At 39.9% G+C, this 14817-nt stretch overlaps 2 protein-coding genes across 9 annotated transcripts; one reads left to right on the top strand and one right to left on the bottom strand.

Moving 5' to 3' along the window:
• The first annotated feature begins 6069 nt into the window (after nt 1-6069).
• On the top strand, nt 6070-8476 carry LOC105187857 (pre-mRNA-splicing factor CWC25 homolog). The gene is made up of 5 exons (XM_025303819.1): nt 6070-6281; nt 6387-6723; nt 7063-7223; nt 7325-8145; nt 8286-8476. The coding sequence occupies exons 1-5, from the start codon at nt 6264-6266 to the stop codon at nt 8398-8400; spliced, it is 1452 nt and encodes a 483-aa protein (XP_025159604.1). The 5' UTR covers nt 6070-6263; the 3' UTR covers nt 8401-8476.
• On the bottom strand, nt 8172-14817 carry LOC105187856 (probable phosphorylase b kinase regulatory subunit beta). 8 transcript variants are annotated; one of them, XM_011148950.3, is made up of 18 exons: nt 14493-14802; nt 13966-14428; nt 13488-13844; nt 13099-13296; nt 12790-12928; nt 12416-12696; nt 12202-12216; nt 11631-11861; nt 11227-11414; nt 11033-11148; nt 10768-10910; nt 10532-10664; nt 10303-10445; nt 9995-10197; nt 9771-9926; nt 9445-9685; nt 9033-9140; nt 8172-8951 (listed from the first exon to the last, which is right to left on the bottom strand). In XM_011148950.3, exons 1-18 carry the CDS (start codon nt 14528-14530, stop codon nt 8775-8777), a joined length of 3330 nt encoding a protein of 1109 aa, XP_011147252.1. In that variant the 5' UTR covers nt 14531-14802; the 3' UTR covers nt 8172-8774. The 8 variants fall into 8 exon arrangements, 7 of the variants coding, with proteins under 7 accessions (XP_011147252.1, XP_011147254.1, XP_011147253.1 ...); XM_011148952.3 differs by having other exon boundaries at nt 9789-9926; nt 14493-14801; XM_011148951.3 differs by lacking the exon at nt 12202-12216 and having other exon boundaries at nt 14493-14803.

The raw sequence follows: 14817 nt of genomic DNA, 5'->3' as shown, positions 1-14817 counted from the left end.
GAGGGGGGGGGCAAAGCACATTTGTTACATATTTGAAATTTTATACATGTGTAAATTATTTTATTATGAAGGTTTTTGTCATTTTTACACGCAGATAAACGTTTTCAGCAAAGAGGGAAAACTGCAAATCTCTTCGATGTTGCGGCAATTCATATATGTTGTCCAGCAAATGCCTGCGGATGCCTGTGAGCCATGATTTCTAACGTTTCGTTTAAACAGAAAAAGATTGTCTGCCTTAGCAGCTGCGAATCGTTCGATTGAGACAAAAACCGTCGATTAACTATCTATGGCACTCAGCTCAGTGAACGTATAAAATTGTTCTATGGCAGCTACTGCCAACAACGTCACGATTATATATATATATATATATATATATATACGCGTGATTATTATATACACACATATATATATATATATATATGTGTATATAATCAGGCTACAATTGAAAATAGTAATTAGATACGTACGATTTAGACGGTCAACTCTTTTGTAACAATTACCACTAGCTACAAAACTGCCCAGTGTCGCAATTAACGATCGACCAGTGCTACGCAATAATCGACCAATATATCGTAATCAATAACATAGAAGGATAGGAAGATGAGACACGCGCGAGAAAGAGGAGGAAGGAAGTCGGCCATTCGAAAATTCGGCCAAAGCGTTGGTTCAAGCGACGACGTTAAGACGGGGTACGATAATGATACGCGTATTTACGCGTATTATCTCATCGCCGTAAGCACGTCACGGTGGGCGAGAGCCACCGTCCCCCGTGTCGTTTTCCTTTTTTCTTTTTCAAATAATGTATATTCGACCTGCTTTTGAGACTATCTCTTGACGTGTCGTGTATGTCCTGTGTAATTGTATAACTCCGTGCTGAGAAATCGACTCGTGTCGGATGTATGCTCGTGAAAGTCGAAGAACACCCAATTAATCTCTTGCCAGCCTTAAAAAGACTGACAGCAGTCTACCTCGTTAGCGTCACAGTCCGGTCGCCAGGAGGAGGTCCCAGTGACTGTCGCTCGGTGTCATTGTGGTTGAGTGTCTTTATCGGCAAAGTGAATTTTCCACACAGTAATTTACGGAAATTGAATCTATAAAGATCGCTTGCTTTCAAGTTCAGATAATTTATTTGCTTGATATCGATATTTCCTACGAGTAACGCGCGCTCATACACGACCTTACGTCTTATCTCCAGAGCGTACTCGTGGTTCGTTAATTCGGGACTCACTTTAGAACAAACAGATCCAAGAGAAAATACAACTTCTCAGAAAGAATTTTGAGAAATTATCGAGAAACTGTAGAGAAACTAGAGGATTCGCTCTCTCTAGAATTAGCACTATGTTTGAAGTAAACGCATCATTCTCACGTATCGCTGTCGCCTTTCAGTCAAGCACGTATCTTAATATGTAATCAAAAAATTGAGGCTCACTCGACGATGACGTCACTGGTTAGGTCACTGGACTCTCCCATCAAACGTTTGTCCGGACGGGCGAATTTTATCCGTCGACAACTCATCAGGAAATTTAGATAAGTTCTCAAGGACTCTCTCTCTACGGGTCAGTTTCACCAATGTTGGTTAACTTCAGTAATTTCAGTCTATAACTTCTGCTCCATCCTATTCTTCAGTTTTCAATTTATAAGAAAAGATTTTTAAAGAAAGCTTACTTAAAGCTAAGATCAAAGTTAATTTGACGAAGCTGACCGTGGATTCCTGATACCTACGGATTTTTCTTCCGAAAGGCCATAATATCTCATACGCTTTCGATTATAAAATATATACATATATTTATATGTAAATATCACTCACACACACACACACACACACACACACACACACACACACACACACTATATATATATAGCAGTGCGTGTGTGTGTGTGTGTGTGTGTGTAGACAACTTGCATATAAAATATAAAATCATGACAAATCGAGTTGACGATACGCCCTTAATGGTATCATCGAAATTGTTTATCGCTTTTGTGAGCATTGGAAATCAATCGTTTAGTGCGTGGAAATTAATGTGTAATTATTAATCGACGTAGCCACTGTGACGATACTACTGCGGAAATTATAAAAGAAAAAAAAAAAGACGAAAGATTACAGTCTTCATGAGAAAGAGAGTGGACAAAGGGAAGGGAAAGAAAAGTGCACCAAACAATTTGATATCTCTGTGATAAGAACTCCATAGTACCAGAGTATTGAGCGGAGCCGAACCCACTGCCAGTACAAGCGTATATGTGCACATGCATGCTAGTGTGATGCGAAACTACGATTCATGATATAACGATGATGACGATCACACGGCGGAACTCCGTTTACTTTCATTCGTTAGACTCAAATCCGATTGGGCGACTTTAATATGGTTTCCTCGCCGCTTGAATGTCCCTTTTCTGATTTCTGATTCTGCGCAAATTCTACATCCTGGATTCATCTTAATTGTTTAACATGATCGTGATTGCATTTGTTGATAAAAAACAGGACTGCCTTACTGTCCCAATCAGAACCACAACGTTGATTCGACGTCGATGAGAGTGAATGTTGACGTTGATTCAACGGTTCATCGACCATTTCAACGTCAAATTAATGTCGAATCAACGTTACGGTTTTGACTAGGATCTAATCGCCGAGTTTTATATAACCGGAACGTTCTTCTATACCTCAAATCACAAATGGTGCCTCAAAGAACGAAATTTTTCATACATGAGATGCGCGCGCACCCCCCCTCTCTCTCTCTCTCTCTCTCTGTCTGTCTGTCTGTCTGTCTGTCTGTCTGTCTGTCTGTCTGTCTGTCTATCTGTCTGTCACTCATTCATTTATTCACTCACGTGTCTATGAATTTCATTGAATCATTCACTGAATCAGCCTAAGGGAAACGGAGCTTCGCCGCTTAATCATCAAGAACATAAGAGAATATTCGCCCGCTTGCGACGCGGACGCCTAGCTACTATAACATGCGTGTACATGTATGCGTTCATCCAGGTTCAATAATAATAACGAATAGTAAATATAACTTATATCGTGTATACATTACGTACGATTGCCTCAAAAACGCACCGCGCGGCCGACTCTCGTATTCGATGCTAGTAGCGCTAAAAACGGATATATATGTGCAATCGTAATTTTAAGATCATTCAGTCTTGGTCCATGTTCCGTGAGTCACTTCTCAAGAATGAGACTACTGTCAAATATCGCTAATTCTTCTTATCAACTAAGCGAATCTGTTTGTTTTGATTGCGTTGTTCCTCACGCGTTCTTAATTTCAATGAAACAAAGCAGCAGAAAAATATATGTTTGAGCGAATTTCAAGAGAATAAGAGGGGTAGAAGTATGGAAGGCATGAAAAATGCAATTAAACGAACAGACGTCCTGTTACTTTACTTGGACGAGACAGAAGTCTAAAAGAAGTCGTGAGACGCCCTGGAGGCGTTTTAATTTTTTTTCAAATGTCTTTTGAACGTTTTTTGAATCCTCGTGTTGTACACGAGAGAGAGAGAGAAAGAGAGAGAGAGAGAGAGAGAGTGTGGGTGGTTGTGTGTGTGTGTGTGTGTGAGTGACCGTCTTTTTTACAAATTATCATTCTCCAAAAAACAGCAATCGTTTTGTAAAGCCGCACTAGCATTATGTCATGTCGTCATGTAGAATATGCATGCAAATTAGATTTAAGACAAAGACATGAGGAGAAAGAGAGAGACAGAGAGAGAGAGAGAGAGAGAGAGAGAGAGAGAGAGAGAGAGAGAGAGAGAGAGAGTGAGAGTGAGTATGAGAGAGAAAGAGAGAAAGCTCATGAATTAATTATACAGAGCTTGCGAAGATCCAAATTTCTGGTATAGATAAGGAACTCAATCGCTACTCCAATGGTAATTGTTATAGTAGACGTATAGGCCGTGTGGTGTGTAATGAGGATCGAGCGTTAATTAAGTATTACATTAATGACAAATGAGAAAAAGTAGCGTAACAACGTGTCACTATTGCTAGCGTATAATGTCTATTATTACGATCATCATCACTTATCATCACTTATCATTATTACTATTACTACACACACACTATGACTATTTTATTACTATTATATTATTATTATTTGATTATCATTATTAATATTATTAATTATTATTTACTGTTAAGCCAGGCATGTTGGCAAGACAAGAATCGCCTTGTACTCCAGCTGGCATGTGGAACTGATTACACGTAAAAGTTTCGTTTTTTGTAAAAAAGCAAAAAGGAAAAAAAAATTCTCCGCGCCTTTCACATACATTTCATCGCATCGATAGAATCATTATCCGCTGAATCCTTTCTTACGAAATAAGAACGAGAGAGAGAGAGAGAGAGAGAGAGAGTGCGAATGAGAGAAACAGGCAGACAGAGAGAGAACCTACTTCTAATAACTCTAAATAGTACAAGCGACGGCCCCTTCTTAATTTTAGAGCGTTGTAAAAGCTGTATGAAGAATTTATTATTGTTTTTGTATTTATAAAATTTAATATAAATGAGAATAAAACTGAGTTTCAAATGTGTCTTTTAATATTTTTGAGCGGCCTAACTTACTATATTCTTTAATATATCCTATAACAATATTCTAATCCTATTTATCGCATCGTATTTTCTTTTTTCTTTTTTTTTTCAGAGAGATATGTGTATATGTGCGTTAATTTCTTCTTTTTTATTTATTTTTTTTTTCTAATATAGATTTGACATAAGCGTGTCGTTGATAAAACGATAAATACGACGAATCGATACGTGAGAGATTAAATAATATCTGAATTTTTCTGAACATATGTATACCGTCTATGCAACGAGATGCATACGTCATTGCGGGCATTGAGCTCACCTGCATTCATTCAGGGAGATTTGGTGCATCGTGCCTACGGTATAACGTTGGAAGACGGTCTTGTTCAGCTCCTCACAAAACTTAACCCTTAAACAGCAACAGAGGCACTATATGAGATACATGTACCCTCGGTGCGTTCATACATTTCGAATGTTGTATTGCTGTACCAGTTGTCTCAAGTGTCAGTCTGCATATCTATGCAAAATTTGTCCAAGTTATTCAGAATCTAAAGAGTCAGCAATTAATTTGTTTCAAACAAACTTATGCACCTTTTTCTGCAACTTTTTTACCTCTTAAAAGGAAATATCTCATTATTGCGCTCGTATTTAAAGATGAAGCATCCGTATCCCATGCTTAGTGGTAAAACACAATTTTATCGATTCAGTCAGAACTCGGGCAAGTTTTACCGATAACGTTTCTTTCTAAATATTACTACAAGCTTCTGAAAGACGAAACTAGACGTAGATAGCACTTGTAAGTTGAAGATTGTGAAAATACCGAATCGTGCTATGTTGAATCGATACACACCCTACTTTCGCAGAACGTGCCCAAAGCGAACACAGCTTTTGTATCTCCTTGCTGGAAAGCAACCGCTATTAGCGACAATTCTAATAACATCGAACAAGAAAACTATCGTTTAAGGAATAATCAAGATGATAAAATATCGTATGATAAAAAAGTCTCCCATTCTTACTTTGCTCCAATCGTGGAATTGCCTTGGGGCAATAGTTTTATGAACGCCTGGAACCACATTTTGGGTGCATTCACTACTACAACCGCTCACTGAGCGCTAAGTGAGCTCTTGCATCTGATTGGTGTATATTTTTAAATCTAAAGGTATATACCAATCGAATGTAAAAGCTCATTGAGCGCTCAGTGAGCAGTGTAGTACTGAATGCACCCATCGAATGAATGAGTGAGAATGAGAGAGTGGGGGGAGATAGAGAGAGAGAGAGAGAGAGAGAGAGAGAGAGTGAGAAACTGTGCCATAAAGTCCCGTCTACATAGCTCGCAGGACGCAGAAATTGACCAATTACAGTCGAATGTGAAGAAAATGGTCGACTATGGCTGTGTTCCAAAATTCACTGCCGGTACTGAAAATACATAGTTTGTGTCACGTATATTATAGATGTTTAGTGCTGGCGAAGTGAATATCGGAACTCAGCCCAAGTCTAGTTGTATACATCGTCATTGGTCTTCGTGCTCAAGAATTGTAGTTGTCGTTGTCGTCTGTGACTGGCGTTGGAGTGTAGAAACGCTTTGCTCGGAGCCATCTATTGAACTATGAACTATATGAACTATTGTAGTTGTACGCGGGTTAGAAAAATTGAGTAATGGTTATCGATATAGTCAACATTTTCCTGGAAAAAATACCACTTTGTTAATATTACTACGTTGAGAGTACAATATCACATTACGTTGAATATAATCAAAATGGGTGGTGGAGACTTGGTAAGTATTTTGTGGTAATTTGCTACAAATCCATCCAGAAACTGCCGTATTGAACGTGATTTTGATTAGACTTAATCGCACTTGGTGTGTATTTGTGAATTACAGAATTTGAAGAAATCGTGGCACCCGTCCACTATGAAGAACATGGAAAAGGTATGGAAGGCGGAACAGCAGAATGATCAAGAAAAAAAGAGAATAGCGGAGCTGAAGAAGGAGATCGAAATGGAGAAGGATCGTGAGGATATGACAAAGTATGCTATGGAGCAAGGAGTGATAGAGAGGAAGGACGAGAAGAAACTGGACTGGATGTATAAAGGACCAAATCAAATGGTCAATAGAGAGGATTATCTATTGGGAAGACCAGTTGACAAAGCCTTTGAACAGATGGTTCAAGCGGAGAAAGCAGAGCTTAGTAGGATATCAAAAAACCACGTCGAATATGGTAAATATGTAACTGTGTGAAACAATTAAATTTTGTTCTATGAGTACCGCAGATATATGTGTCTGCCTGTGAGAAAAATGATATTTTATTTAACATGGCATAAATAAAGGATTAAAATGATTATTATTTCTATCTTTAATTGCTACTGTTGAGCAATATTGTTTGGAATTATTATTATTTTAAAGTACATCGTACTCAAAACGTTAAAGATTGGATCAAGGATCCATACTTTATATATTACTATATATATAGACCTTGTCTTACTTTGTATATATATAGACCTTGTCCTACTTTGTCTTACTTTGGTAATCAATACTTGGTTTCTGTTTTTGTTGTTAGAATGCATCCCGCCTTCGTTGCGGTTCTTCTCTGGTAATGAACAAGTGGATTTAGCCAGAAAAATGCAAGAGGATCCTCTGTGCGTCATAAAGAAAAAGGAGATAGAGACGAGGAATCAGCTTTTGAAAAATCCTGTCAAGTTAAAACAACTCAGAGTACTGGTAAATATAAGACAAGTGATCGCAAAATAAGTGGTGAACAGATTTCTGAGACTCAATCTTTTTGTATATGTTTATGTCTCATTCTCTTTTGTAATTTACAGCTGGAGCAACAGTCGCGCAAGAGTAAAAGTGAAAAGAAGAAAAAAAAGTCAAAGCAGCGGGACAGCAGCGAGGATGAGGCTAGGTTGGATATGTTGCTAGTCGCCAAGTACAGACAATTAAAAGACAACATTAGCGAAGGGGACTTGTTGAAGTCAATGAAGAAGAGACATAAGCAAAAGAAAAAGTCGAAGAAACGTAGTTACTCGGTAGCGAGTGATTCAAACGAACGTAGCGACGACGATACCAAAGCTTCTCTTAAGGAAACGCTGTCCAAGCGGAAAAAGCAAGTAGGAAATATGAGTGACAGTGAGAACGATGAGAGCAATAGCAGAAACAGTAGCGATGAATGTGATACTCAACGTGAAAAGGAAGACAGTAAAAAAGGGGGCGATAGAAAAAAGAGTTCGGCAGAGGACAATGTAAAGATTAACGACAGCAGGAAACCAATTAAAGAGAGAAGATTGAACAGAGACAGAAATTTCGAATACGAAAGAAACAAAGAGTATAGGGAAGATTGTAATGTGCATCACAGAAAGCAGCAACGATACGACGAGGAGAATAGCAGGCAGAGGAATAATTTCCGGAGCAAGTACAATGATGAGAGAAGGTATACCACAGATAGACGAAACGATGGAACGGCGAATAAATGGAGGTCGAGGCAAAAGTCAAGCCTCACGGAAGAGGAGAAGGAACAACGGAGGCAGGAGATGATGGCGAATGCAATGTGGCGCGATAAGGAAAGAGAAAAGAATGTTAAAATGTACCGCGAGGAAGAGAAGAGAGAGACGCAGAATAAGTCGTACAATAAGGATTTCATTAGGTATGTTCCTGAGTGTAAATTACGAGTAGACAGATAGATGCGCATTTACTTTCTCTTGTAGAAATAGACACAGATGCATAAATATGCGAATAACAAATCTGGACTTCAATTGCAATAAAATATAATTGCTTTTGTTATAGGAAACAATTGGTTGTTGCGACAGAAGTCGGTACTGTCGCGTCCAGAATCAAAGCCAATATCAACAACATACAACGTTCCGGTCGAGCAATGGACACGAATTTCGCTAGAAGATGACTCTTGATCTCTAGTTCGTTGCGTGTTCTAATTTATAAATTATAATTAGAATGTAATGTGACTTTTGTATGAAGACCGTATATGTTTTATACACGTACGTGCACGAATGAATGTGTTAAAAGTGTCTCTACAAAATGTATTCGTTAGTATTCGGGGAAACAGGAACATTGCATTGTTGTGCATCCATATTGCCATTGCCATTGACGCGCATACCATTGCAATCGTCGCGCTTATATTTATACGAACGCGATAACATTAATGACAGTGCGAATATATATCGCATACACACGGTCATCTCTACATACTTGATACTTGCTTGCTACTTGCTTGAATAACAATCTCATAAATTTATCTACAGTTAAGGATCCATACTGTTACGTGACCTTGCACATCTCTCGAGAGTCAACGGCGTCGTTGGTATCTAGAATAGTTGTCACGCAACCACCGGTAAGAACGTTGTTAACCACGGCTCTGGCGAGGTATCCGGTAGTGACAGAGTAATGCGCCGAGAAGAACGACGACTTGTCTTCAAGATTTAATAGATTGTGATCCTGTAGAAGTTGAACGAATGTTTAGAGAAGCGTGCATACGTCATGTGCACGCGCACGCACAGATAAGGGCGATACACTTACCTTGCGGTACATGATAAAACTGTCCTCGACGAGCTGACTGAGATCCAGTTGCTTCTGGAAACTTAATTCTGGGTTTCGAAGCAGAATAGTCGACACGATACTCAGGAGCTACGATTGTGCACAGTTTTATCGTATAAGCAAATTGTACACGCGCATCGCGCCATGAGTCTTTAACACGACACGACTCGGATTCGTTCGTTTTTGTTACACTTTTCCTTGTATCGCGAGTCCCCATCTTTCGACTGTGTTGGGATCAGTTATAAATGAAAAATCGTGCGCGTTATCTTTTAGCACGTGCGACAGAGGAGGCGCATTGATAAACCGTCTAAGAGGAAAGGAAACAAACCTCTGAAGTGACCAAAAGTGTAACCGAAACGTACAAACGGTGAAGTTAAGTCCAAGTGCTTGTTACCTCGACGACGATTTGACGGTATTCCGGCAATTGTACATGATGCAGCAAGGACTCTACGAGTAGGGCGAACGTAAGCTCGGACCGAGTCATGTTTGATACAGTAGGCTGCTGTGGCAATTCTCGTCCGTTCACGATGATACCGCCGGGACAGCGCATCAAAACTTCCCACACTTGATTGTAAAAATGCGCCGGTACTCTGCACAGGCAACCCTCGATCTTTCGGCGACCCAGCACTGTCAGACTATCGGCAACACGACGTGACCAGCCAGTCGATTAATGGATAACCTTCGTTCAGCTTACATTCGTTATATAGCGCAAGTCATTACTTCGGTCGATTGACGTACTTTTCTGCGTGCGCCCATTCCTTGACAGTCAACACCTTGATGAGGAACTGCCGGACCTCGTAAGGGCTGTAGTTCTCGATCGGCTTGGCATCTTTCACAAACATTTGCAAGTATAGCTTCATCGCCTCCAGCACCCAACTAGAAGCGGTTCAAACAACAATTCAATTAGACGCAAAATCTTTTCAGAGAAACAATAATAAACTCACCCGATACGTATCTTCAGTATCCCTTTGAACATTTCCGGATTGGTGCCGATCAATCGACCGCAATACAGTAGAATCTCTTGCTGGAGCACCGCTTGCACTGTGTTGTGCGGCTGTATCGTCGAATACATCACCGATTGTATTTCCGCCGGCGTCATTGGTTTATCAAACACAGTTTCCTCTTGTCCAACCACTCCTACAGCGATCTAACACCACAAACACGGCCGTGGCTATATAGGCTATTTTAATTGAATTTCTCTGGATCTCTTACTGTGTATTCTCTCACGGGAACCTCTGATCTTAATTAGTACCTGTTTCCCTTTAACTAGCACACCCGTGATGAATGGACTGATGCTGTCGACGGTGTGATTTAATAAGCTACTACAATAACGCACAGCCATCCAGAATCTCAAGGAACCAGCATGTTGATACAACGCCCTCAAATGGTCGCGCACTGGAATGATAAATGATCGTACAATTACGAATCAGCGAATGATGGCTGACGTGTTCGCGAAAAAGAGAAGGGAAACACGTGTGCACCTGTTGTCCCATTAATCTCGTAATTAATGCCTTCTCGCTTGATCAAGATGCCGTACAGTTGGCACTTGGCGTACAAACCGACGCTATTGCGAATCTCGTTTAATATGTCGCTCAGAGGTTCATTTGCCATGTACTGTGAAAAATAAAATCAATTATTGTCAGATGTCAATTACAAACTTTTCCATGCGATCAGATATTTTAAGCACGATTTTCACGCAATATATTGTATTTCATACAATATAATCCTTGACATCCTCGGCATAGGCGAAGGCTTTAGGGACATCCGTGAGACTTTGGTAGCCTATATAATCGTGCTGCAGCTGTTTAAACTGTGCCAGGTCCAAATCCGTTTCCATGGTATTCACAAAATCCAAATGCTCTGTACGATTAATGTATACTGCTCGATTGCTGTTTTATTGTAAATACTTATACTTTCATGCATGTCATTTTATACCCTTCATGGGAGATCAAGGACTGATCTTGCAAATGTACGTTACCGACCAATGCAAGAAGATGAAATTAGATTTTGCAGTCTGCCGATGCGTACTTTTGTCTTGTCGCAGTAGCCTTTCTTCAGCATCGCGAAAAGGTCCAACATCTTCTTAAATTGCGGGTCACTGGGGAAATTTTCGCAAAGGTGAACATGTCTATATGCGTAAAAGCATACATTACGCGCAGTACGTACGCATACTAACCGCATGTGTTCCTCCCGTATTAAAAGACACACAGTAGGTCGACCGGAAAGACGCCAGTACTTGCCTACGAATTGCAGCTCCGTTTTTATATCATCAATCAGCAAAGCCATGTCTCTGTACAGATAAAACTCGGAGACTTCGAAAATAAGAGGGTAACAAAGCACCGTCATACCGCAGACTCTGTACACCTGCGCACATAACAGCATATACATCTCGTCAATACGACATGGAGCAAGCATTTCCTTCTTTTGTCTCCCTCTCTCTCTTTCTCGCTCGCTCTTGCTCTCTCTCTCTCTCTCTCTCTCTCTCTCTCTCTCTCTCTCTCTCTCTCTCTCTCTCTATTGTCGATGCAATTACAACACATCAAACCACCAAAGCACAATGTATCATATCACATTATGTACCTTGCTTGTACCTAGAGAACCTATAGGTCGCGCAGGTCGTCCTTGAAGATTCAATTTGTTATTGACACCTAGTTTTTGGTATACTTTCACCAGTTGGGTAGACGATAGAATCTGAACAGGCTCGACTTCGTGCGGTGTTTGTGTTTGGATGCCGTACGTGGCCATCATAGCTTGCAGTCGCATGGATTCTGCGATTAAAACTATTTGTACCACTAGGTCGGTGTGAGTGCCCTGACATAAAAAAGTATAGTAACATTAATCAATCGTACAGCTTGAAGGATATTTCGTAGGAAAACCAATGTAAACGAAACATTGAGCAAATCTTTACCGCGAGCTCGAACATCGTGCGGTATTTCGCACTTGACAATTTTTGCACACACATGCTCCGTAAGAAAAAAAAATAAAAATAATAAATAAAGGGACAAAGGGAAGCGTAATATCGAAGCATAATACGTGTTATCGCTCTGATCACACAACGGTATTTTTTCCTTAAAAAGAAGTGACAATAGAAAGAAATAAACGTATACATATAACTATACTACAGTAGGCATACATGCTTCAAATTACTTACAATACTCGGTTTTGCCTGTGTGAAACATAATAAAGAATTATATCAACTTATGACCGTGACTTGTGAAAATCGATTATTTTTACAAGTTGAACATCTTCACCACAAAATGTGCCTTATGAATTGACAAATAAATATACATCTGTTTGAGACATCAGAAAAAGAAAGAAAAAGAGGAAAAAAAATTATCGCGCAGTATAATTGACGTCTTTCTTACTTGAAAAGCGGAATATCGTCCCGCACGTCTCGGACGATTATACGACGGTAGGTATCGACGGATCGGATCCAATTCGTTGATATGCAAAAGACCAGCGGTAAGTAGCTGCGCGATTACAAACATAGCCTGATTCCACAGATACATCGACGTGGATTCGTGATCCACGGCTCCTCTGTAGCCTCTCCCTTCGTCGCTAGGCAGCCGATTAACACTGCACGGCTCGTTTCTCTCAGTTTCCAAATACTCTTCCGGTACGTAATAATACATGGGAATCACCGGATCTGTTGCACGGAAGAAATTTCAATTACAAAACTGTGATTTATAATGACTACTGGAAATTACACAATCACACACAACTACTGTTGATAGTATACCTCCATTTTGATCCTTGTACACTTTGGTTTTCAATAAATTTTGATATTCCTCTACTTGCTCCGGTAGACTCTTGAATACACCGTCTATTATCATGAAGATGTAGAATAATGGCCATTCGTTCTCGACACTGTCAAAATCCTGTAGAAACAGTCGTTTAATGAGAATACATCATCAATCGCCCAATTAGAATCGAAGAAAAAGACATGACCGGATATATAATATCATATCTTGTCGATGCGAGATGGTAAAATAGTATCGATCATGATGACACTGACTTAATGTCTATGTCTATGAAATTTATGTGTAACCTTGATTTCTCCAGATTTGTAATACCGTCGATGTTTATCTTCCAACACCGTTTTGTAACCATCCCTTCCGAATCGTTTAAAGCCATAATTGCCTTTCAACCTACGGATTATGTTCGCCTTAGTCTCGTTGTACAGCACCTCCTCGTGAGTTGCAAAGGCGGGAAAGGATATTGTTGGCAGTAAGGCTGCATCCACACTCTAGAAATCATGTATCATCTCTTGTGAGTGAGAGCGAAACAGAAAAAGAGGGAGAAGTGTGTGTGTGTGTGTGTGTGTGTGTGTGTGTGTGTGTGTATGAGAGAGAGAGAGAGAGAGAGAGAGAGAGAGAGAAAGAATGGCTTAAAAAATGATGTGAGAATTATGCAACTGGTACAACTGGTGCCGCTTACTTTAGAGCTAGATTCTCTTGGAAGCATAGTCTCAAAGATACTGCGATTACGATTGTGAGCATCGATATCGACATATATCACTGACCAGGAGGCACCTTTCTCTCCAAACAAGTTACAGCCATTAATCGCCTCCAATGCACTCTTGGCAATTCCGATGGAGCTGGCATGGATCTCAGGCGTCCCATCGTTATATCGGCTTCCACGTTCCCACATACCATAATCTGGTGTACGATAAGCTCTCTCGACATAGTACACCAAATTCTGTACAAATGCCACTTCGTCTTGCGTGTACACAATTTGCAAGCCAGAAGAGATCATTTGCACCAGAAATATTAAATAAAGGGACACAACATCGATCTACATTCGGATGGCAATGGAAAAATGGATGGATTATAATCGAGAAAGAGGCAACTTCCAACTCTATTGTTTCCCGCATACACTACAAAACTGTATATACAGATTATTGTCAAATACTTGCTTGCAAGTGATGATAGTCAGCATCCTTGTAAATTTCATCGCCTGTCTCCAAATGAAACTTGCAATGCAATGCAAAACGATCGCACTGATTTCTCTTAAAGAGTTCCACTCTAGAGGACTGTTTTACCCAACACTCCAGAATACCTCGCATACATTTGATCGCGGACTGCCCAAGTTCGTACGACTTCCCACGGTCGTCGTCGATGCGCCTGTACGCTTGATACAGACTCCATATCGCAGCAGCGCAATATATACTTTCGCGTACGCTACCAACCTTTTTGTCAGTTGTGATCTGCGGAAATAGACCCGTTATGCAACTCTGATAACGCAATAATTGTCTCTTGACTATTCCATAGTATATGTCCAATTGTTTAACAGTGTCCTCATAATTGGATATCTTGAGAAACGTATCAGCATCCAGATCTATAACACTGCCTTGCCGCAAATTTCTGATTTGCGTGGTCCTGCACAATGACAGAAATTCGATTTTATTTACATTTATTGTTTCTTCCGACAAATCTCACAAACCTTTTTGCGCTAGGTAACGATGCCAATAAAACAGCCATCTCATTTAAAATATACGTGTTACTTTTGGTGTGATCTCTGACACGTACAAATAGACACTTGTGTATTGTGCAATTGTGCACAATTGTGTGTGTATCGATGCAGAATGAAATCGAAACACTTTATGAATTTGTATATACACAGTACTAAATTTCACGATTAATATTTTACCCAAGTAATTGAACAAAATATCATTTTACTTGTTAAATTCAGTTTGACACGTCCTTACATCTTCTCAGTTAGTTAAAAATAAACAATCATGCAAATCATAGAAGATCAGCTGATCGGC

The sequence above is a fragment of the Harpegnathos saltator genome, unplaced genomic scaffold (assembly GCF_003227715.2).
Source record: "Harpegnathos saltator strain DR-91 unplaced genomic scaffold, Hsal_v8.6 scaffold58, whole genome shotgun sequence".
NCBI lineage: Eukaryota > Metazoa > Arthropoda > Insecta > Hymenoptera > Formicidae > Harpegnathos > Harpegnathos saltator.
The sequence above is the reverse complement of the archived record's forward strand: the minus strand, read 5'-3'. Positions and strand labels throughout refer to the sequence as shown.

What these genes read in the sequence shown, in the direction of transcription:
- LOC105187856 (XM_011148950.3), bottom strand. Translation starts at nt 14,530, where the DNA reads ATGGCTGTTTTATTGGCATCGTTACCTAGCGCAAAAAG. An exon ending in CGAGATTAATGGGACAACAG is followed by an intron (nt 10,446 to 10,531) that starts GTGCACACGTGT and finishes TTATCATTCCAG; the next exon opens with TGCGCGACCATTTGAGGGCG. An exon ending in TGCTAGTTAAAGGGAAACAG is followed by an intron (nt 10,198 to 10,302) that starts GTACTAATTAAG and finishes TTGTGGTGTTAG; the next exon opens with ATCGCTGTAGGAGTGGTTGG.
- LOC105187857 (XM_025303819.1), top strand. An exon ending in AAAAAACCACGTCGAATATG is followed by an intron (nt 6,724 to 7,062) that starts GTAAATATGTAA and finishes TTTTGTTGTTAG; the next exon opens with AATGCATCCCGCCTTCGTTG. An exon ending in TAAAACAACTCAGAGTACTG is followed by an intron (nt 7,224 to 7,324) that starts GTAAATATAAGA and finishes TGTAATTTACAG; the next exon opens with CTGGAGCAACAGTCGCGCAA.